The sequence below is a fragment of the Artemia franciscana genome, chromosome 1 (assembly GCF_032884065.1).
Source record: "Artemia franciscana chromosome 1, ASM3288406v1, whole genome shotgun sequence".
NCBI lineage: Eukaryota > Metazoa > Arthropoda > Branchiopoda > Anostraca > Artemiidae > Artemia > Artemia franciscana.
Genome location: NC_088863.1, coordinates 40,345,320 through 40,370,705, shown reverse-complemented (window position 1 = coordinate 40,370,705; position 25,386 = coordinate 40,345,320). Strand labels below are relative to the sequence as shown.

Below are 25,386 nucleotides of genomic sequence, written 5' to 3'. Positions count from 1 at the left end.
CAGGGTTGCAGCAATCTCTTGAGGCAGTGGAGCTTACTCCGGGAATCTCAGTACCTAGGTTTAATCTAGCTCTAATTAGATTCCAGACCTAGGGTCGGTGGGCTAGCGACGTTCCACCCGAATATTCAGTGCTACGAAAAGTGACAAGATAGCTAACGACCCGGACTCCCTTTTAAGATCTCGATCATCGCGCGTTAACGGACATGCTGACGACTTCAGAAAGACTGATAGACTAAACCTTATGGACCAAAGGGGGCTACGAAACAGCCACCTTGAATGTCTTGACTCTGAATGCACCTGCGTCAAAGAGCCTACTCTCTGAAGAACTTCGCAAGGACAAAGTGTCGATTATGGGTGTTAAATAAACCTGTCTTACCGGAAGAAGAGAAGAGCGAATAGGTAACAGTGACTCGTTGCTCTGGTCAGGAGGAAGTACGAGAAAGAATGCCATTGGCCTTGCGCTAAACAGCCTTGCAAGAAAGGCCTTACTTTTACACAAAGCCGTATATGACAGATAAATGGAGGTCCGCCTTAGATACAAGCATGGCAAAATGACTGTCATGGTATGCTATGCCCCGACCAACGATTCTCATGATGTGACTAAGGAGGATCTCTGCTTTGTCCAGATGCCTTGCGACAGCGCCCCCATGATATAACTGTTCTCCTCGGCAACTTTAATGCAACAGTGCGCGATGATATGGGTGTATGGCGTGAACTAATTGGTCCTGTATCCCCCAACCCACGTAACGACAATGGGCTTCGCCTGCTTGAACTGTGCCTATCTCACAACCTTTGCATCGCAAACACCTACTTCCAACGTAAAACTATCCACAAGTACACGTGGTATCACAACGACGGTCGCCCAAAGAAGATGATAGACTGCGTCGTTATTTCCAAGCGCCTGGCGATCATCGGCGAAGAGCTGCTGAACTTAACGATCAGCAAAGCCTGGAAACACAGACCACGTGCTTGTGTGCGCCGATTTTCGGCTTCGCCTCCATGCGCAACGATCGGAAAGAAAACCCGTCACTGCAGATATTGGGAAACTAAAGGAGCCATATACTCGCCAGAAGTAAAGTGTTGAGATAACGAATCGCTTCCAGCCGCTTGGCTCACTTAATAGCAGCGAAAATTTCTGGAATCATTTAAAATCACAGACCAGCGAAGCAGCACAACTAGTGCTTGGCAAGAGGAGTTACCCAATCGTGGCTAATGAGACATTGCAAGTCCTAGAACAAAGACGGAAGGCGAGACTTCTTGGGGACATGATCGAATATTGAAGGCTCAATGGAGTGTGGAACAGACTTATTCACCGGGACAGAACCCAGTTTTTTTGAAAGGAAAGCTGATGAAATCAAACTAGCTGCAAAAAAGAAAGACATGGGTAGCCTATTCAAGTAACTTCGAGACCTCATGGAACATAAAACTTCCACCTTGGGTCTCGTCTTGTCTAGGGATGGGATACTTTTTCTGATGAAGTGGCGAAAGGACCACTTTTGTTTGCTCCTCAACAATACCAGCCCGTTTTTGCCTTCCTAATGATAGTCCAAGCCAACCTAGCAGTCAAAGACCTGAAACAGATGCTCCTCCAGGAGAGTCTCTCAGCCCCTCAAATCGAATCTGCAGTAAAAAGGCTCATGAATAATAAAGCTGCTGATATCTACGGCTTAAGCTCAGAGTTGCTAAAATATGGAGGTCCTGCAATGCTCCTGCTTCTCCAAACCCTGTTCTCTACAATCTGGCAATTCCACAGAGATAACTCCCGAGGAGTGGCGGAAGGGTGTCATCATCCCTTTATGTAAGAGGAAAGGCTCAGTAAGCCACTGCTCCAACTACCGGGGAATAACCCTACTGTCAACCCCCTGGCAAACTGTTTTCAATTGTCCTGATGGATCGATGTCGAAATATCATCTGAAAATTCCTGCAAAAGGAGAAAGCTGGTTTTATGTCGGACCGTTCAACCATCGAGCAGATTTTCACGATTCGACAAATAGTAGAGAAGACCACAGAGTTCCGATAGAAAGCGTTTATTGCCTTTGTCGATTCCTGTGCTGCATTTTACTCAGTCGATCAAGAAGCTCTTTGGCGGACTTTAGAGTTGACTGGTTTCCCCGAGAAATATTGGAGACTTCTCAAGCCGCTGCACCATTGGACGGAGAGCTGTGTACAAGTAAACGGCCGGCGCAGCCCGTTCTTTCAAATCATGACAGGAGTACGCCAAGGATGTGCAGTGACCCCAGAGCTCTTCAATGTCATCGTATATTACATTATGACAAAAACCACTTCACGTCTCAGCTTCGGGCTCAAATTCGGAGATCGTGCCATCACAGATGCTGATTTTGTTGATAACTTGGCCATTCTGGCGGGCTCCATGGAGCAACTGGTGGAAGCGCTCCAAATTCTACGAGAAGAGGCTCCTAAGGTAGGACTGCATATAAACTGGAATAAAACTAAAATTATGGCCATAGACCCGTCTTCTCCTACTGTTAACTCTCCAGTTAGCCTGGACAGCACCACTGGCATCGAAGTTGTTCAAGAGTTCACCTACCTGGGCTCCATAATTTCTTCAGATGGCTCGCTTCTCCCCGAGCTGCAAGCGAAATTATCCACGGCTTATTATGCCATGGGCAAACGGAACTTTCACCTCTGGCGAAATCCGAACATCAATCGTACAACGGAACTGTGGATCTTCAACGCCCTAGTCAGCCCTGTTTTGCTTTACGGAGCTGAGACATGGCAAGTATCAGCTGCAACCTTCGAGGAAATCGAAGTGCTTCAGTCGAAGAGCCTGAAGAGGATAAAGCGTCTACGATGGTCCGACTTTGTCAGCACTGAGAAGCTTCTGCAGCTCACAAAGCAGTTTCGGTTTTGGACTAAAGCAGCCGAGCGAACCTTGCGATGGTTCGGGCACCGGCTTTGAATACCACCACATCTACCCGCAAAGATGATCTACGACTTCGGCCCTATCAAAGCAGATTGAAAGCGACCTCGTGGACGACCGAAGAAACATTGGTCCGACAGCCTGTCTGAGTTCCGTTTTAATTAGTTAGTAGTTTTAATTAGCGGCTTTTTATTTATTTCAAAGTCCCTCAAAATTCTCTGAAAGTTTCAACGAATTGCCATTAGCCGTTCCTGGGATATTTCAGATTCGCCCTTCTGACAACCAAAATAGCATCTACACATAAGATATTTTGATTGAATATTTGGACCCTTGGCCCCTCCTAAGATATTTCAGATATAAGTAAGTAAGTAAGTACTTTTATTACCCGAAAATTCACTAGAATTACATCGGAGTACGAATGGGAAAAAAAAAGAAAATCACACTACGAACATAACCATAAGTAAACACATACTATGTACACTAACAAAACTACTGACACATGACAGCAAGCCACGGGTTCGTCCTTCCCTTAGCCTTTTCCAGGAAATTCTCTACGACCCGGTTAATGCAAGCTGTTGGATCGGACACTCCGTATTTACGCATGATATACGAGTTCTTCGTCCACGGAGGAAGTCTCAGAAGGAACTTCGCGAATCGAAAAAACAGAACTCTTACTTTTGTACATTGGGCGGAAGACAAATAATTCCAAAAAGGTGCTATATACAGTACATGTGGGAGGGCAATGGCATTATACAGCGACGCAAGAAATCTACGGCAGAATCGATGTCTGTTACCAATGATTGATCTGTAAGCAATCCGGATTTTCGCCTCTACGTGTCGTAAAAGCAACGTTCCTGTCGAGTAGAGGCTTCTACCGATTGGTAAACCAAGGTAGGTAATGCTCTCACATGGCTTAACAGCTGCATCACCTAAAGGAATTTCATTCTCATAATAACCCGCGTTGAAGAACAATACGGCCGATTTAGACACATTAAATGATAAACCTATTTTATTATATTCCCTACTCAAAACATCAAAATTCTTCGATAGTCGATCGGCAGACCTGTTCAAATTAAGTAGGTCGTCAGCATACGTCATGAGCGAAACATCAATCCCTCTTGAAACACAAGACGTAGCTACCTGGGCTTGTGCCGGCAGAACGCTATTGTTATACAAAGTCGGAGACACAACTGAGCCTTGCCTGACCCCTTTACAAACTGGTACAACAACGGATTCAGTCGGACATGAGGGTATTTTAATTTGCGCTCTAAGGTTATTGTACATATAATACATAGCTCTGACAATACACAGATTTAGCCCTTGTTTATACGCTGCTAAAAGGATCTGCGCATGCACCGACGAGTCAAACGCCCGGCTTACATCAAAAGAGCCAATAACTAATGGGTCACCCGTTGCCTCAGAATCAGACAAAATAGTAGCAAGGGCGAACAGAGCATCAGCGCAACCAAGACCTACCGTAAAGCCAAACTGGTAGTTTGGCATTTGGCAACAATGTCTAACATTCGGCAATATAAGCATTTCAAAAAGCTTACATAAAACTGGCGACACAGTAATTGGGCGATAGGAGGAGCATATATTAGCTGGCTTCCCTTTTTTCAGGACGGGCGTAAGTTTTCCCCTACAGAAAACATCGGGCACAATACCGACTACGAATATGATCTGGTACAATAATGTTAACATTTCATATAAAAGATGAGCACCATTCACAAGGTGAAGTGCACACAAACCGTCAACTCCGCGCGATTTTTTCTTTTTCAATTTAAAGACATTTGCAGTTACATCTGAAACAGTTACGGTAAAGTCCGGAAAACTCGAATTTGATAACACAGATTCAAGTTGCTCGATATATGGCCTTGCTACACTGGGATCTGGGGCACTAAATTCGAGTTAGTTGACTCGACAGCTTATCCTTTTTTGACAGCTTAGAGGCAGATCGTGTCTTTTGATTTAGCTCAGTATGTCCCTGAATATTCCCCAACGTTTCACCTCATTGTCCTTAGTCTTTTGGATGCACTCAGGATCAAACACCGCCCCCCCCCCCCCCTATGGGGAAACATCTGAAAAGGGAGGATGAGGGGTTGGCTGCCTTCCGTTCCTTTTCCAAGTCCCCTATCAGCATGATTTAAAGTTCTACCTTAACACGCTTAGCTATTCCTTAGAGCTGTGGTTTTATAGTAGACTGGGCTCCGAACCATCTAACGAAAGTTTCCAATCTTGGGATCCACCTTTTTGCTGTCTTAGAGAAACGAGGTAGTAAATAGTTTACTCTACAACTAGATGAGTTTACCGACGCGCAAGGTCTATTTCAACTGCTTGTTTGTCATATATGGCAAAACGATGTGCATAAAAATACCTTGTTCAGCCAGCCAATAAGTCGTGGAAATGCTGAGATAATTTTAGGACAATTGTTTTCCATATAAAAGAAAAGAAAACTTTATAGTGGAAGAACTGTGCTTGTATATGCACTGACGGTGCGTGGGCTTTGTGGAGGAAAAATAGCAGTGTGGTTGCGAAAGTTTCAAACAGTTTGTGGTAACGAACTGAAAAACGGAGTTTGAATATCAATAGGTACATAAAAAGAATCAGCTTATGCTGACTCCAAATATATAAGATTCATCAATAACTGTGTTGAAAAGTAGAGTTGTGACAAAGAGTCAAACATTAGCGTAAAGAGCGAGGCGTGGAGGAGGGACAGACCTTTCATATACAGAATAATTTCTGTTCTTTTTAAGTTTTGATATTGTTCCTTACTTTCATTTAAAAAAGCTTGTTTTTTCTAAATTTAATTCTTGAACAAGGTCCGTCTGCTTTGTGAACACACTGTAGCCTTCGTAGAGAAGCACTGGTTTCCAAAGCATTGACCGATGGTTTCAAAACAGTACTTTATACAGATGTGAAAATTGTAAATTATGTTAAAATAAAACCCTTACAAGCCCGCCTATTTCAAAAACTGACTGAAAAAATGGGTAGCCGCGAAAAATTTAATTTTTCAAAATAAAAAAAAACAAATTTTTTCTCAAAATCTTCCGATTAAAACTACGAGAAAGACATGTAGCCAAAAAAAAAGAATTAATATGCAAATTTCGTTTTAATTATTTATGTACGGAGAGCCAAAATCAAAACATGCATTAATTCAAAAACGTTCAGAAATTAAATAAATAAAAAACAAGTTTTTTAACTGAAAGTAAGGAGCGACATTAAAACATAAAACGAACAGAAATTACTCCGTATATGAAAGGGTCTTTTCCTCCTCAACGCCCTGTTCTTTACGCTAATGTTTTTTACTGTTTTAAAAAGTAGAGTTAAGAGAAAGAGTCAAACTTTAGCGTAAAAAGCGGGGCGTTGAGGAGAAAAGCCCCTTTCATATACGGAGTAATTTCTGTTCGTTTTAAATGGTCGGGTGGGTGGTTGCCCTCCGATCAGTTTTTACTCTTAAGAGGGTAACTGGAACTTTCAGTTTTAGATTGAATGAGTCTCCTTCTAATTTTGTGCTACCAGCCATTCCACAAGAACCTTATACGTAAACACTGGGCAGCTTGCATAACTTACAGTCTTTGCCCTGCATGCTTGGGGGGAAGTTGTCAAACTTGGAAGAATAATTCTTTGATTTTTGAACTATTTTGAACAAAATGCCTATCTCAGAATTTTGATCCGATGCATCTTGGAAAAAGGTGTTTGTGGGGAGGGGGGCTAGAGGCTTGTTCTTCTACGATCACATTTGACTCTTGAAAAGGGAACTAGAACTATAGACTTCCTATCGAATGATCTTTCCAAAGTCTATACGGCCACCTCTTCCACAAAACTTTATATGTCAATAATTGTCAACTTGCATAACTTATGGTCCTTGCACCATGGGTTGTGTGTGTTTGGGGGAGGGGGTTGACCCCAGAGTTCTTGTCATTTTTTTATTTGATTATTTTGAAGAAAGTGGCAATCTAAAAATTTTGACCGGATCTGTTTGCGGAAAACGGCGTGGGGGGGGGGGGCTGGCTACCCTCCGGTGACTTTCAACTTAAAAGGGACACTATAGCTTTCGGTTTCAAATTAAATGAGTATCCTCCAAAGTTTATAGGACTAGTCCTTCCATGAAAACTTTGTATTTTAACAATATACAACTTGCATAACTTACAACCCTTGCCCCAGGGGCTGTGGGGATTTTGTCAATCCCCTTGGCATTGTTATTTCCCTTTTGACTTTTTTGGACAAAATGAATATCTCAAAATTTTGATATTGTGCGTTTTGGGAAAATTGGGCTTAGGTGGTGGGGGGATGGTTGTCCTCTGAGATCACTTTGAATCTTAAAAGAGAACTAGAACTACTGATATCCAATTAAATAATCCCTCTCTGAAGTTTACATGACCACCCAGTCCTTAAAACCTTAAATACTAACAATGAGCTACTTGCACAACTTATAACCCTTGCCCAGGGGCTAGGGGGGTTGTCAGGTTGTCTCACCCTGAAAGTATAGATATACGACCTTTAGACTATTTTGAGCAAAATGGCTTTACAAAAACTTTAATTGGATGCATTTGGGGGAACGAGGGCGTGGAGGGAGGGGGCTAGTTGTTCTTCAATGATTTATGACTCCTAAAAAGTGCGCTAGAACTTCTGATTTCAATCCAACCAGACTCCTCTGAAGTTTATATGTCCACCCCTTCCATGTTGAGCACCTCTGGGAAAAAATCGTAAGTAACAAATAATAAAACATTGAACCCTTATAGCTCTTTATTAAAGGTCCTCTGATAATCCTTCCAGATGTGTAGAAAATCAGGATACGATTCATAAGATTTTGGATTTCCCTGTTGAAAATATTTCTTCGGCAAGTTAAAAACATAGATTCAAAAATTAACAATTGAAATTTGTAAAGTTTTAGGTAGTCATTACTTTTCTGTATGCTACGTTTAAATGGAATGGAATCAGAAAGAAAAATATTGATAAAAAGGTGTCTTCTTAAGATATAAAACAAATTGAAAGTCATAAATATATTTCTTCTAACAAAAACGTTTTTTTTTTTAATTCTGTGAAATACATTTTTCAGTAGAGTATTAATGAGAATCTTGCTTGTAAGAGTTTTTAGTATTATCATTTGTTTTAAAAACTCATCGTACAAAACAGACGAAGGGAACAGATAGAAAAGAACAAAAGAAAAAAAAAACACACACTTTATAATAAAAAAATAAAAGAAGACAGTGATACTAGTAAAGATAATAAAATCATTGCAAAATAAGATAAACGAGAAGGAAAAAAATAGAGCTGCCTGGAATACTTCTGGATGCAAATAATGGCTTAGCTACCTCTAAACAGATACTGTTTTTTTCTACCAGCAGTGCAGTACAACCTCGCACGATAAAAATGAGGGGTCCATTGTAGAAAATGGAAGAATACTAAACGAAGTTTTGACTTGTCTGAATTTATGGTAGTTTCTGTTTCCGTTAACTTTGACTTGATTGAACATTTAAATGGCTCATTGTCTGATATCTCATTTGTTCATTGCAATTTCTGTTCTTTTGAGGTTTTACTCATTATATGCCTTTATTTCTGCTCATTCTAGGTGTCATGGTTTCTGATTTAGGTGGTAAAAAACAGTAAAAACAAACCGTGCAATATATTAGAGGTGGGAAGAGGCTTATAATTTAAATAGGAAAGTTCCCACCTCATCACAAAAACCTCAGAAAGGGCCCTTGTAGTTTGTTTTGTTACTTTTTCAGCCTAAGCTGGTGACTTATTTTGCGCCACAAATTTTAAAAGGAAATAAAACCGGTCTCAAGTCCAATAATGAAACAGCAGCTAGTGTGGATATAGAAAAATAAGTAGTATCAAGATATCCGTTGCCATCACGATCAAGGAGTGTCGACTGAAATGGTTTAGCCATGTCTTACGAAGGTCAAAAGAGTACTTGCATCGCCGAATCCTTCTAGCTGAGCCCCTCAGCTCATGGAAGAGACGCCAAAGAGGACAGCGAAAAAACTGGAACTTGCTTGAATTAAATTTTGAGCCTATTGGGGAAGGGAGGGGGTTAGGAATGTAATATAAGATGATAAAAGTGACCTTTTTTAAAACAGTGGTTTCATTAAGGTTTTCCTAAAGTCGTTAGGTACTTCCTCCATTTCAAAAATCATATTCCTAATCTTCAATAACTTATGTCTAACCTCGGAGCCACTATATTTAAGAAACTCGTTTACCACACTATCAGCGCCTGGAGCCTTATTATTTTTAATCCTTTTAGTACTGTCGCTAATTTTTCTTCATAAAACAATCTTGCTTCACATCCAAGGTATCACAAACTTTTTCGTTTTTATCTATTTCTTTTTCTGCAACTGTATCTTGGTTTAGCACATTCTCAAAATGTTCCGCCCATCTCTCTTTAACTCTATCCGTATCACTAATTGTGGCCCAGTTCCTATCTTTAACTGGGACAAGTCCGGATTGACTACTCCATCTCAATTTATTAACATGCCAGTATAATATTTTACTATTATGCCGTCTAGTTGCATCTTCCAGATCCTCGGCAATTTTATCCATGGCCTCCACTCCGCACCTGCTCAGTTCATATTCTACTGCTGTCTCTCCTTTCTTTACATTCCTTTTGTTTTCTTATGATCTATCACTCAGATAATTGTTGTACAAATTCCTTCTCCTCTCTATTAAATATGAGGCTTTTTCACTTATATTTCCGCTGCAGTCTTAACTTTCTTCCCCAAGACACCATCAGCAACTTCACAAATTGTTTTTCTAAAATTATTCCAACCATCTTCCACGTTGTCAAATTTTAAACCCTCAAGTTTAGTATTCAATTGTTCCTGGAAAGTTTCTCTCAAATTCTCATCCTGGAGTCTACTAACATCATAACTTCCCGGGAGGTAGTTACCCTTCCGAGATTTCAGTTTTAAATTAACCATAGACACTACTACATGGTGATCTTTACTTTTCACATCAATAACAGCACTCCTGTATACCATAGTATCTTGTATTCATCCTGCCAGTCTTCGGTTTACTATAACATAATCTATATATATATAAATAAACTAGCTGTTGGGGTGGCGCTTCGCGCCACCCCAACACCTAGTTGGTGGGGCTCTTCGCGCCCTCCAGGCCCCCCCGCGCGCGTAAGTCGTTACGCGCCATATTAGTTACGCGCCATTGTAGTTGTGTCCCTGTGTCCCACCTGTGAATATAGATAGATTTATATATGTGTTTCAAACTACGTAAAAATAGCGAATATACAACATTCTTGGCTTTCCCATTGTCTGAGCATATACAAAGCCGTATGTACTAATAATGACGTCACATGCAAACGTTGTTTTTACAAACAAACAAACATGCATACACACAACTCGTTTTTATATAAATAGATAGATAGATAGATGCAATACAAATTAACTGCGTAAAACTTGCGAATATACAACATTCTTCGCTGTCCAATTGTCGTTGCATATAAATAGATTGTCAGGTTTACCGATCCTCGAACATGCAACGTACAATTGTCCATGGGAAAAACAATCAGTATTAAGATCTATACCACATTTTTCTAATGATTGACCTTGAGCTTTGTTAATGGTGATTGCAAATGCTAATCGAATTGGGAATTGCAATCTTTTAAATTGAAAAGGCAGATCCGTTGGAATCATGGGAATGCGAGGAATAAGAACAGCCTCACCCTCAAAAGGCCCTGTCAAGATTGTGGCCTCTATTAGGTTTTCCATTGTTTTTTTTTACGGCAAGTCGAGTGCCATTGCAAAGCTTTGGTGGGTTTATATTTCTTAAAAGTATTATTGGTACGCCTATTTTTAGTTGTAGCACGTGTGGTGGAAACCCTGAAAGATCTATGGAATTTAAAAATTCAGATGGATAATTAACCGCTTCATTTGGTTCCAAAACTGTGTCGACTGACTTGTAAAGGACTGCCTGGTCTCGAATCTTGGTCAAAACAATATTGTTGATTTCGTGGACGTCTATATTTTTGGGTGCGAGAATCGCTCTTTCACTTAGCCATTTATTATTTTTATAATTTTTTAAAATATTCGGAAATACTTTTTCAATCAATTCATTTTTGGACGTCACTAAATTACAGAAATCAGCAGGTAGTTGTATACGTTCTGAAATTGAGTCTACTGGGAGCTTTCCGTTTCCAATTGCCAGCAATTGATCTGAAAATGTTTGACCAGAGTCATCGTTTTGCAATCGGACACGCATATTTGTAGTTAATTTTAATATTTTTACGTGTGCCCATAAATTAGAATTTTTCAGGCAAGCATTCATTTCGTCTGCAGGAGTTGATCTAGGTATTATAGGTAATGTTTGCCTGAAATCTCCCGCAAGCAATATTAATGTGCTGCCAAAGGGTTTCGACTTCCCTCTCAAATCTTTCAAGCATTGATCCAGAGCCTCGAGCGATTTTTTATGTGCCATTGTGCATTCATCCCAAATAATAAGTTTGCATTGCTGCAATACTTTACCCATCCCAGATGATTTGGAAATATTGCACGTGGGAGTTTCTGTAGAATGCAAATTCAGAGGCAATTTCAAAGCGGAATGAGCAGTTCTTCCACCAGGCAGCAATGTTGCGGCTATTCCGGACGACGCAATTGCCAACGCTATATCATTTTTTGATCGAATTGATGCCATAATCAGTTTTATCACAAATGTTTTACCAGTACCTCCTGGCGCATCCAAAAAGAAAATTTCTCCAACGTTGTTATCGACACAATGCATTATCGTATCATAAATGTCTTTTTGTTCCGACGTTAACTTGGAAATGTTATTTTGTACATACGACAATAGATCACTCGTACTGTAACTTTATTCACGATCCAATTCTACACATGTCGAAACAGCAGCGATACGGTTAGGTGAAGGCATTCCCAAATCCTGAAGAGGTTTGTTCGCCATACGTACGCACAAATCTTCTATAATAACTAAAGTGTAGTTATAAATTTCTGATGTAAAATCAAAAGTCATATCTGACGTCTCTAACTGTTTTCGATGGAGTATATCTTCGGACATTTTTGACTTATATTTTTCCCATAACTCTGTAGGAGCTGATGGAGAGCAAGTTGTTAAAATGATGCCAAACAATGCACGAATTTGACTTGGGGTTGACGTTTCGCACGCGTCATTGATGTAGTTATCCCAGTGTTGGTCATTCTCCAATAAATCCAGAGCTTGGCATGCACTACGGTAAGTGTCATGTATAGTACCGTTTACAGTTCTCAAATACTCAAAGGATGTCAGACCGGGTACATTCACCAAAAGCAGGCGTAGAAAGAAGCATTCATGTTGATTGGGGTGAACGGTGTAGAGTCTTCCTATCGTAGTATCTTTGAAGATGGTAGGTTGGCCGTCGACTGACTTACCCTGTTTTCGACGTTCAAATACTTTATTTTTAGTATTCCACGTGTAATACGAAGGCACTTCAGTATACAGCAGTTTTTTTTGCAAAAGAATCATTTTTGCAAAGCGAAAAAAAAGCTGTTAATGTTGTATCTGGTGGATTCAGGACTCTTTGTTGCACGTTGGTTTCCGTGAAATAAACACGTTGACCATTCTGTAAATGTACCGCTAAGTGAACAACAGCTGGACTACGTTCATGTATCGGAAATGAAAGAATTCGCCAAACAGCTTCATTACTGCTTATGTATCTTCCAGCCTGATATTGTACGATTTCGTCGAAATCTTTGATTTCGGGCTGCAAGCCAAAAACTGCCATGTCACTGCCTTTGTTGACGTATTTACATATGTATTTGATTGCCTTTACGGAGTTACAGTATTCAACGTTTATGTGTGCATTAAATGTTTTTGATAATAATGGGGAATATGGAACAACCCACTGGTTATCTACTTCGATGGTGGTACCGTTACGCTTCTTTATTATTGCTGTTTTACCGCCATCTTCAGTAGATCTTCTTCTATATTGTGGGTAACCATCATTGCCAGTAATTGTGTTTGATACTAAAAGTCGAGGATATTGCTTTGTGCACCTTCCTTTGGCCATGCATTGTGAATTTTCGTTCAGTGCACCGCAAGGTCCATGTATCATATTTTTTACAATAATATCATGTAACCCCTTATCGACATTTTTATCAGGTATTTCAGCGGAAATCACATCATCAATTTCGTTCGAAGTAATTTTTTTATGTAGCCAGATTAGTATATGTGCGTGTGGCAAACCTCGTTTTTGCCATTCCACTGAGTACATCCAGCATCGCACTGACCCAAACACTTCAAGTTTTACTATGTAGTTTATCAGTGATTTCAACTTTTGCCGGAAGACACGGGCCGTAATGTCATGCCTATGAACCGCCGATTGTCCTTGAAGTAAAAGCTGCAGTATCTCGTCCCAAGATTGATTACATGTAAATGTAATAAATAAATCTGGACGACCATAGAGACGAACATACGCAATAGCATCTTGAGCATATTCATGCATATGACGGGGACTGCCAGCATATGACGAAGGTAAAATTGTTAATCTTCCAACGTTTGTGGTATTACCGTCATTTATAACTGCATCTCGCAAATGAATGTATTGTTCAGAGCGGAGCTTGGTCTGATTCAGGCGGATATATAGCAAACGTTCTGATTCAATTTTAGCATACATATCAACGACAAATTGGTGAAACAATTCACGGCATTTTAAAATATAATTTTCTTCACCCTGCCGAATCATTAGTCTATAGGAATAATAATGCATTGCACTGCATTTCTTATTCATTTCTTTGTTAGTGGCTGGATTTATCAATTCAATATTAAAGTGATAGCCGTCGGCTCCATCCCAAAAAATGATAGGATATTGTAGGGCATCGATGAGTTTCAGCAATTCTTACCAACTGAACGTTTCGCTTATGAAGAATAATATCTTGAAGTAAAAACTGATCACCGACCATAACAATTGCCACTTCGTCGATAGTTGGAGCATTGTATCTACGCACTTGTTGGCCAGGGGGCGTTTTGTCAGCGGAAATAACAATTTTATGCGTATCAGTAGGCATCAAATCGATGGCTGTTTTGAACAGACGCACAAAATTATTATTTTCGTGGAAAAGATGTTGCAATTGGGAAACGATTGTCCTTTCAACTTTGGGAGAAATTTCGCAACGTGCATTCAATTCAGAATTTCTACCACTGATGAAGTACAATTGTAAAAATTTATTATTCTCGCCTGAGAATGGTAGAAGGGGCCCTGCTCTATGATAAATTTGCCCTTTTACTTTGAAAGTAGACATAAATTGATCTGGATTTTCGATTTGGGCTCCAAACGACGTCATTTGGAAACATGAGTTGTATTTTCTGATTTGTGACAAAAAACGCTTAGATTCTGACGTAGTTCCAGCAAGGAAGTCTTCAATGGCTCTGGTGGTGCAGCCAATAGAGGAAGTTTAACTTTTCCTGAGGCGCAACACATTCCCATTGTTTCACCATTGAATTTCAAGGCCTTGCAATAGGGACAAATTTTAGACATTGTCCCGATTTGAACACATCTACTCAAGCTATAATCATCGACTGGGTTGTACCTGAATGCCAGGCGATAACTTTCAGGTTGCTCTGATTCCTCGGCACGCTTTCTTTTCTTACTTTCTCTATCAGCAGCAAGCCTGATTTCTTGCTGTTCTTGTGATTCCTCGGCACGCTTTCTTTTCTTACTTTCTCTATCAGCAGCAAGCCTGATTTCTTGCTGTTCTTGTAATTCCTCGGCACGCCTTCTTTTTTCACTTTCTCTCTTAGCAGCAAGTCTGCTTCCGCGTTGCTCTGGTAGTTCCTCGGCACGCTTTCTGTTCTTTCTTTCTCTATCAGCCTCAAGCCTGTTTCCTTGCTGTTCTTTTGATTCCTCGGCACGCTTTCTGTTCTTTCTTTCTCTATCAGCCTCAAGCCTGTTTCCTTGCTGTTCTTTTGATTCCTCGGCACGCTTTCTGTTCTTTCTTTCTCTATCAGCCTCAAGCCTGTTTCCTTGCTGTTCTTTTGATTCCTCGGCACGCTTTCTTTTCTGACTTTCTCTATCAGCAGCAAGTTTTTTGGCATAGAATCTTTGAGCATCTTCATCGGCTTTTGCCATTGTAAGTTCATCAGTCATTTTAAACTTAAACATTAATAGATTTCTACGTGAACATATGTCTTAAATATCTTGAATGACGTCACCGTCAAAGTAAAAATGACGACAACTAATTTCATGACGTCAGTCAACACAGAAACATGACGTCACCTGACAGACAGACAGACACACAGACAGAAAACTTATTTTTATATATAAAGACTAGCTGTTGGGGTGGCGCTTCGCGCCACCCCAACACCTAGTTGGTGGGGGCGCTTCGCGCCCCCCCCAAGCCCCCCCGCGCGCGTAAGTCGTTACGCGCCATATTAGTTACGCGCCATTGTAGTTGTGTCCCTATGTCCCACCTGTGAATATAGATATATATATATATATGTTTTTAACTACGTAAAACTTGCGAATATACAACATTCTTTGCTGTCCCATTGTCTGTGCATATAAATAGATTGTTTACCGACTCTTGAAAATGCAACATATAATGGTCCATGGGAAAACAATCCGTATTCAGATCTATACCTCATGATTCTAATGATTGCCCTTGAGCTTTGTTGATGGTGATTGCTAATCTACCATTCCCTGTGTCGCCATCGTCATTTATATATCCCCTTGTGCCCCCCGGCATCCCCTTTGTAATTTTGTCCCTGTGTCCAGGTCGTCATTTGTGTCCCTGTGTCCCAGTCTGTGATTTCTCTTTGAGTGTCCGGGCGTCATTTATATTCCATGTGTACCGGTGTCTCGGTCGTCATTTATATCCCCCTGTGCCCCCCGGCGTCCCCGTTGTAGTTGTGTCCATGTGTCCCGGTCGTCATTTATATTCCCTGTGTCCCGGTCGTCATTTGTATCCCGGTGTTCCGGTCTGTATATACATTCGTTTTTTAGTTTTGTTTTTCTCCTTTATTTTTTTCCTTTTTTTATTTTTTTTCTTTTTTAGTTTATTTAGATTTTTAGATTTTTTAGTTTTTTTATTAGTTTTTATTTTTTTTTCTTTTTAGTTTTTTTGTAGTTTTTACCTTTTTTTAGTTTTTTTTTTTTAGTTTTTTTTACTTATATCCTGGTCGTCATTTATACTCCCTGTGTCCCGGTCGTCATTTGTGTCCCGGTGCTTTGTTGATTGCTAATCGAACATTCCTTTTGTCCCGGTCGCTTTCTCTTTGAGTGTCGTCATTCATATTCCCTATGTGCCGGTGTCCCGGTCGTCATTTGTGTCCCCTTGTCCCGGTCTGTAATTTCGTCAGTTGAATACTTATGATGAAATAAATTTTTAATTTTTTCCCTTTTTTTGTTTTTAGTTTTTTTTTATTGATTTTTACCTTTTTTTAGGTTTTTTAGTTTTTTTCTTTTTTCTTTTTAGTTTTTTTTGAAGTTTTTATCTTTTTAGTTTTTTTATTTTTATTTATATTTTTTTAGTTTTCTTTTTCTCCTTTATTTTTCAGTTTTTTCCTTTTTTTAGTTTTTTTCTTTTTTAGTTCTTTTAGTTTTTACCTTTTTTAGTTTTTTTTAGTTTTTTTAGTTTTTTAGCTTTTTTTACTTTTATTTTTTATTAGTTTTTAGTTTATTTTATGGTTTTTTCCTTTTTTTAGTTTTTTTTTTTAGTTTTTTATCTTTTTTTAGTTTTTTTTTAGTTTTTAAGCTTTTTTAGATTTTTTTATTTTGTTTTCTTTTTTTTTGTAGTTTTTACCTTCTTTAGATTTTTGCTTCTTTTATTTTTTTAGCTTTTTTAGTTTTTTTCGTTTTTTCTTTTTAGTTTTTTTGTAGTTTTTATCTTTTTTATTTTTTTGTATTTTTATTCATATTTTTTTAGTTTTCTTTTTCTCTTTTATTTTTCAGTCTTTTCCTTTTTTTAGTTTTTTTCTTTTTTAGTTTTTAGTTTTTTTTTAGTTTTTTTACCTTTTTTTTTAGTTTTTTTATTTTTTTTAGTTTTTTAGATTTTTTATTAGTTTTTAGTTTTTTTTGTAGTTTTTGCCTTTTTTTTAGTTTTTTCAGTTTTTTTTTAGTTTTTAGTTTTTTACCTTTTTTTTTAGTTTTTTTTTAGTTTTTTAGCTTTTTTAGTTTTTTTTTCTTTTTAGTTTTTTTGTAGTTTTTACCTTTTTTAGTTTTTTTTCTTATTTTGTATGTTATTTTGTTTGTAGTGTGAAATAATTCAGACGTCATATGCGGACAAACATGACGTCACCTGATCCACAGATCCACTCACAGACAACTTATTTTTATATATATAGATAGATTGTATGTGTGTTATGTCTGTCGAGTGACGTCATGTCATTATTTCTTCATGAAGTTAGTTGTCGTCATGTTTGTTATGACGATGACGTCATTAAAAGTATTTAAGAAGATCGTTCAAAGACAAATTTTTAATTGTAAGAAGATCGTGGACGGAAAAATGTTTAATTGTAAAATGACTGAAGAACCTACAAAAGCAACAGCCGAGGAAGCTGCTCAAAGAGTCTATGCCAAAAACTTCCGGCTGGTAGAGAAAGTAAGAAAAGAAAGCGTGCCGAGGAATCACAAGAACAACAAGAAAACAGGCTTGCGGCTGATAGAGAAAGTAAGAAAAGAAAGCGTGCCGAGGAATCACAAGAACAGCAAGAAAACAGGCTTGCGGCTAAAGAACGCAAAACCGCGCAGTTAGATGAAAATCCACCTGGACAGCGAGAGTCAAAACATATCAAAACTGAAAATGATAGCGATGATGATTGGGTTTGGGATTTTGACTTGGATAAGGTCATCAATGCCTACCAGATTTTAGTTAAAAAAACAAAGGTTCGGCGATATGTATTTCATAGTGACGCTGAAAAATAAAGAAGAAAAAGAAAACTGAAAAAAGAAAAAAGGTAAAAAACTAAAAAAAAATAAAAAGAAAAAACACTCAAAGAGAAATTACAGACCGGGACACAAATGACGACCGGGACAGAGGGAATATAAATGAAAACCTGACAGTCTATTTATATGGACAGACAATGTGACAGCAAAGAATGTTGTATATTCGCAAGTTTTACGTGGTTAAAAATCTATATCTATATATATAAAAATAAGTTGTCTGTCTGTCTGTCGAGTGACGTCGTATTTGTCCGCATATGACGTCAGAATTATTTCATCATATACCAATTCAAAAACGAATGTATTCAAGCTGATGTAGCTGAGTTGGTAAGGCGTCATGTTCCAGGTTCTAAGTTCAAGAGGTTCCAGGTTCGAACCTTGGCTTAAAAAAGGTAAAAACTACAAAAAAAAACTAACAACTAATAAAAAAAACTAAAAAAACTAAAAAACTAAAAAAAATAAAAAAGGTAAAAAACTAATAAAACTAAAAACTAAAAAGAAAAAAACTAAAAAAAGGAAAAAAACTGAAAAATAAAGGAGAAAAAGAAAACTAAAAAAATATAAATAAAAATAAAAAAACTAAAAAAAGGGAAAAACTACAAAAAAAACTAAAAAAGAAAAAAGAAAAAAAACTAAAAAAGCTAAAAAAAACTAAAAAGAAAAAAAGGAAAGAAACTAAAAATTTATTTCATCATTTACCAATTCAAAAACGAATGTATATACAGAGCGGGACACCGGGACACAAATAACGACCGGGACACAGGGAATATAAATTGACGACCGGGACACTCAAAGAGAAATTACAGACTGGGACACCGGGACACAAATGACGACCGGGACATAGGGAATATAAATGACGACCGGGACACAGGGAATATAAATGACGACCGGGACACAGGGAATATAAATGACGACCGGGACACAGGGACACAACTACAACGGGGACGCCGGGGGGCACAGGGGGATATATAAATGACGACGGGGACACGGGGAATGTTCGATTAGCAATCACCATCAACAAAGATCAAGGGCAATCATTAGAATCATGAGGTATAGATCTGAATACGGATTGTTTTTCCCATGGAAAATTATATGTTGCATGTTCAAGAGTCGGTAAACCTGACAATCTATTTATATGTACAGACAATGGGACAGCGAAGAATGTTGTATATTTGCAAATTTTGCGTAGTTAAATATATATATATATATATATATATATATATATATATATATATACATATATATATATTCACAGGTGGGACACAGGGACACAACTACAATGGCGCGTAACTAATATGGCGTGTAACGACTTACGCGCACGAGGGGGCTTGGGGGGCGCGAAGTGCCTCCCCAACAGCTAGTAATCTATAAGGTTTGCTGTTCTAGCATCACGTGAATACCTTGTCAGCTTATGGGCCATTGTATTACCAAACACCCTGTTGGTTATAATTAGATTATTATACCTACAAAATTGCAAAACTCTGTAGCCATTACTGTTTATTTTCCTACTCCTAATTTACCTAGGCTAGGATACCATCTATTCCTATTTTTACCTACCAGTTCGTTGAAATCTCCTTGTGAAAACACCAAATATCTACCTGGGACCCTGTCTTTTTACTCCCGTAACTGTAAGTAAAATTTATCTGGGTCACCTGTATCTCCGTCAGTCGGTTCAACAGGGGCATATACTACTATAACTGATACCCTGAATTCTTAGTCCCCATCCTTCCTGCCTGGGTGAACAAACTCTATATCACCTAATTTCATGCTTCCTACCCCTGGGATATGAGTTTTTCTGAAACTCTTTAATAAGTCCAGTTCGAATCGTCTGAATTCGTCAGTCAGAATGTCATTACGCTAGTCATTTTTAAACGTCGAGACATTCCAAGTTCCAATTTTCATGTTCTTTAATTCATCGAAATTATTTTGGCCTCAGGGAAAGCAATGATCCCAGATACCAGTGCAGGATGGGGACATAGCTTCTCAAGTCTACACCGAAGCGATTAAGCCGACTTAGAACCGGACAGCAAGAAGTCCCTGGGACCTCCAATATGAATGGAGGCTGTTTGCGATCCGTGGTTCATCTTGGTCACAACATGGTTTCAGCACTTGGCGATGCTCTTCTATCAACAAGAATCGAAATCCTGCACAGACAGTCCCAATCTTATTACCTCCGACTCATTATATATTCATGCTTACAAATATTATTCTACTATTGGGAGGCAATACATAGTAGATAAATTAGCTAGGACAAGGTTTTTCAGCCCGAAAACGCCCTTCAAAACAGACCAAGCCCAGAAGAATTATCCATTAATCAGAATCCCTTGTGAATGCTGTGTCGTTTACTAGGCTATAATTTCCTCTAGGGGCTCCACTCTTCAAGTGGAAATTGAGTTGACCGCAAGGTCCCCAGTCTTGCAGGTACCTCGAAAGGGTCGAGGCGGCCCTTTGCAGAGGCCGTTGTCCATAGATCTGGTCTTATGCCCTGTCGCAGTTGTCCTCCTATAGATGATTCTCCTATGAAGTTGTTCTGTGTCACCATGCAATTTAACTCATTACTGGTAGAAGGTTTGTAACTCATGGGACATGTGGACACGCCGGTGGGGCATTTTTGAAACTTCGTAGGGGGCAGCATCACTTTACTTATGTGTGGTAGCTTCTGATCGTTTTAAGTTAGAAACATTGTGTCGGAGGTAAATTTGCGAAATTTTGGATATTCCCCCAGGTTCGCTCACCCCCCTCTCAGAGAGCATGTACCCCTGTCAAGTGGTGAATTTGTTTTTCTTTTTCAGACGAAAATCATTTAAACTTTTTTTATTGTTTTAGTATATGACTTTTGAGATGCCGACTTGTCACATATTTATTTTGACAACTTGTATATCTTATATTTTTGCAACATGTTTTCGTTTGCAGATGTGTTTTTCTTGTGTCCCTTTGACTCATGCCATAGCCTTTATGTGGAACGCTAATGAATTTTGTCTTTGTACGTTAATTTAACGATTATTTGAATGATTTTTGCTTGTACATTTCTGATTGGATGAAGCAACTTTCCAAAATCACAGGGATAAAAGTAAACGAGTTATGAAAGAATGTTTTAGCCTGGTGAATTTTTGAAAGTTTTGTTTTTGTAGTGCGGTCTGTTGCCAGCTGCTTTGCAAGTGGGAGCCATTGGATTTTCCATCTGTGACCGAACATTCTTAACCTCCTCCCTTCCCTAATAGGCTCAAAATTTAATTCAAGCAAGTTCCAGTTTTTCCGCTGTCCTCCTTGGCGTCTCTTCCATGAGCTGAGGGGCTCAGCTAGAAGGGTTTGGCGAGGCAAGTACTCTTTTGACCTTCGTAAGACATGGCTCAACCATTGCAGTCGACACTCCTTGATTGTGATGGCAATGCATCTCTTGATACCACTTATTTATCGTATATCCACGTTTGGTATTCGATCATTCACGTTTATCCGAAGGATGCTACACACACAGTTATGCTCAAACCTCTTCAGTGCATTTTTCATGTAGTCTCTTCACTAAAGTTTCGCAAGAAGGATTGTTTGAACCAAAGACGGATAGTCTCAAACTTTAATTCGTGCATTAAATTCACGCCTGCTCCACAGTGGTTTTCTAAAGGAAGCAAAGACCATCTATGCTTTCTGCAATCGCTGTTTAATATCGTTGTCTGAAGATCCATCAGTACCAAGCTGAGAGCTAAGCCGAAGCTGTCGACCTGATCCAATTGTACGTGATAGATAGTTAACGGTAATAGATACGTGTGATTTATTGCCATAAATTTTGTCTTCCCTTTACTGACTTTCAAGCCAATATGATCTGCCCAATTAATCACATCATCGAGCATAATTTGAGCTTTTACAGGGCCTGAGAGAATTTTGACATCATCAGTGTATTCAAGATCGTTAAGTGAAAGATCCTGTGCAATTTGAACTCTTGGATGAGCTCTTTTCAAGCACCTAATCAATGCAGTAGTTAAACAGAGTTGGAGACAGGGCGCAGCCTTGTTTTACTCCAAACTCAACCGGGAATTCTTCAGTCTCCTCTCCGTGAACTCGAACTTGGCTCGCAGATCCCTTGTAGTATGCTTTAATCAGTTCGACGAATTTCAGGGGCACTCCTTCATTTTCTAGAATTTTCCGAAGTTTTTCGCGAGTGATCGAGTCGAATGTGGAAACGAAGTCCCAAAATATCAGAATCAGAGGCATATTATACTTTTCGAACTTTTCGAGTGCAAAAATATTGTCAGGCCAGTCTATACCAGGATGGAAACCTGCTTGGTTTTCACGGGTTCTTTTCTCCCTTGCCCCCTTGAAGCGGTTAAGAAAAAAACAGCCCCAAAAATCTTACTGCAATGTCAATTAGACTTATTCCCTGGTAATTATTGCACTCAATTTTATCAGTTTTCTCGTAAAATGGAAGAATAACTGATGTCTTGTAATCCTTTGGGAAAGTGTGCGTCCTCCATACCTCTTCAAAGATACCATGGAGCTGTTTCATAGTGATCTCGAGACACTGTTTGTATATTTCCGGGGTTGAGACCATCTTGGCCTGGGGCTTTTTGTCCTTCAGGGCCTTAATCACTTTGAGTATTTCTGCTTTTGTTGGGGTTGCCAGCTTGACATTATAAGTTCTTTTTGAACATTAGGGGGGAAAGTGGCTGACTTTTAATTACTAATTTTGTTTTAAATTGTAAAATTAGATTTTTTTTTTTTTTATTTAAAGAGCTACTTAGAAAATTAACAGATGGGGTGATTCTAGTAGTTCAGTGTATTTGAAAACATTCCATAATGAGATTTGTCCCAGCGCATGTGATTATTTTAGCTGACAAAGTGATTATACCTTATCTGCCTTTTCTCTCACCATTCATTTAATCAGCCGTGTAATAAGATAACAGAAATGTATGGTACTGTGAAACTATCGACAGAATTGGAACCTTCCAATAATACTAGACTTTCGACAATAGATTTTTTTGTCTTAAATGAGCGGGATATTGGTGAGTGTATTATTTCTTTTTTCAGGGGAACGCGGAAGCTAAACACCGTCTCTCCGGAAAGTAAAGAGTCTTCCATCTTGCCGGATATCGGATTTGATGGCATTGGTAAGAATTTGCCGAAAACAAGGGAACACCAACCATTGTTAGGACATGCTAGAATTGAATCTGTTAATAGATTTATAGGTAAGAAACAACTAGGGGGAGTAGCAAATAGTCAACTGGCTGTAATATTGGCTTATTGTACTACTAAAAGGTATATTTTCATTTTGATACTAACGCTTTTGTAGATTCAGTAATATGGTTGTTTGTTTGCGATGTCATAACTTATTTTTTTACTCTAACTGTAGTGAAATCCACCCTACAGCTAATTTTAGTTGGGGGAGGGCACAGGTCGTAGAAGCTTTGTTTTATTTAACTCAGTATGTGCCAAAAACTTTATTTCAGCTGCACTGCGTATTAGCTAGCTTTAGTTGTCATATTTTTAGTTTTTTAGGATCTTTCTAATTTCAGTGATAGCAATAATTTTCATTTTTTGATCAATTTTTTTTTCCAACAGTTCGTGGTAACGAACTGTAGTAAGGAGCGACCCGGCTCAATAGTAACCAAAACTCTAAAAAAATTGAATTTTGATATCAATAGCTACATCAAAAGAATTGCATTTTAATGCTGATTTTAAATATATAAGTTTCATCAAGTTTAGTCTTACCCATCAAAAGTTACGAGCCTGAGAAAATTTCCCTTATTTAGGAAAATAGGGGAAAACACCCCTAAAAGTTGTAGGATCTTAACAAAAATGACACCATCAGATTCAGCGTATCAGAGAACCCTACTGTAGAAGTTTCAAGCTCCTATCTACAAAATTGTGGAATTTTGTTTTTTTTGCCAGAAGACAAATCACGGGTGCGTGTTTATTTGTTTGTTTGTTGTTTTTTTTTCCCCAGGGGTCATCGTATCGACCAAGTGGTCCTAGAATGTCGCAAGAGGGCTCATTCTAACGGAAATGAAAAGTTCTAGTGCCATTTTTAAGTGACCAAAAAAATTGGAGGGCATCTAGGCCCCCTGCCACGCTCATTTTTTTCCCAGAGTCAACGGATCAAAATTTTGAGATAGCCATTTTGTTCAGCATAGTCGAAAACCATAATAACTATGTCTTTGGGGATGACTTACTCCCCCACACTCCCTGGGGGAGGGGCTGCAAGTTACAAACTTTGACCAGTGTTTACATATAGTAATGGTTATTGGGAAGTGTACAGACGTTTTCAAGGGGATTTTATTTTGTTTGTGGGTGGGGCTGAGGAGAGGGGGCTATGTTGGAGGATCTTTCCTTGGAGGAATCTGTCATGGGGGAAGAAAAATTCAATGACAAGGGTGCAGGATTGCATTACTATAAGAAAACAATGAAAAATAAACATGAAAATGTTTTTTCAAATGATAGGAAGAAATAGCATTGAAACTTAAAACGAACAGAGATTATTACGCATATGAGGGGTTTTAAAAATACTTTAGCATAAAGAGCGAGGTATTTAGGAGGAGATAAATACCTTGCTCTTTATGCTAAAGTATTTTTAGTAATTTCAACTATTTATTCTACGGCCTTTCCTGATTCAGGGGTCATTCTTAAAGAATTGGGACAAAACTTACGATTTAGTGTAAAGAGCGAGGTATTAACAAGGGTACAAACCCCCTCGTATACATAATAAAAATATAAGGTTATGAAAGTTTGTTACGTAAGTTAATTCTTAAGTTACGTATATTTTTTACTAATAAAAACATTCGTTAAAAATTAAAAGATCTAGTTGCCTTTTTAAGTAACCGAAAAATTGGAGGGCAATAGGCCTCCTTCCCCACCCCTTTTTTCTCAAAATCGTCTAATCAAAACTAACAGAAAGCCATTTAGCCAAAAGAAGAATTAATATGTAAATTTCATTTTAATAATTTATGTACAGGAGCTAAAATCAGACATGCATTAATTCAAAAACTTTCCGAAATTAAATTAAAAAAAAACAAGTTTTTTGAAATGAAAGTAAGGAGCGACATTAAAACTTAACACGAACAGAAATTACTCCGTATATGAAAGGATAATCCGTATATGATAGTAAAACTATTATCATCACAGCTTACAGATTTACCCTTGGTTTTTCAAAAAAAAAATCTATACTCACAAAAGTAGGCACACTTAATAAGAACATCAAAGAAAATACTGGCACTAAAACTATATCGTAAGCTATAAAAACCAGTACTAAGAAATTGTCCTGAACATTGACAGATTCACATCTTTAGTTCATTTCACTACTTTATATTGCCAGGCTTAGTTCGCATAGAATTCACATAAATTTACACCCAGTAAACAAATAAAAAACACTCTGAATATTATCAAAATATCCTTCATAACAAACTTGGAACACAAAAATCCCAGAAACTAAACATAAACCGGCCAAAAATAGTACCCTTCAATCTAAACAACTGCAAGGATATATTTTCCGGTGTTTTCCTTTTTTTCTCTTTCCACCCAAACAACACAGTTGAATCTTTCAGTTTTCATAAAATATCATTAAGAAGTAAATTCACCGTTTGAGACAACTTGCTACATAGATTCCGCTTAACTTATTTATCTTCCTGTTATTACACAT

At 38.4% G+C, this 25,386-nt stretch overlaps 1 protein-coding gene across 4 annotated transcripts in view; it reads left to right on the top strand.

Annotated features, from left to right (window-relative positions):
- The window catches only part of LOC136029544 (phosphatidylinositol 4-kinase type 2-alpha-like), a 105,584-nt gene that overhangs the window by 18,514 nt on the left and 61,684 nt on the right, over positions 1–25,386 (top strand). For 2 of the 4 annotated variants that reach the window (XM_065708042.1, XM_065708034.1), the window contains exon 3: positions 22,782–22,861. In XM_065708042.1, coding sequence (XP_065564114.1) covers positions 22,782–22,861 — 80 coding nt within the window. Of the gene's footprint in view, positions 1–22,781; positions 22,940–25,386 lie in introns of all 4 variants that reach the window. The other 2 variants (XM_065708017.1, XM_065708026.1) reach the window with 1 other exon arrangement.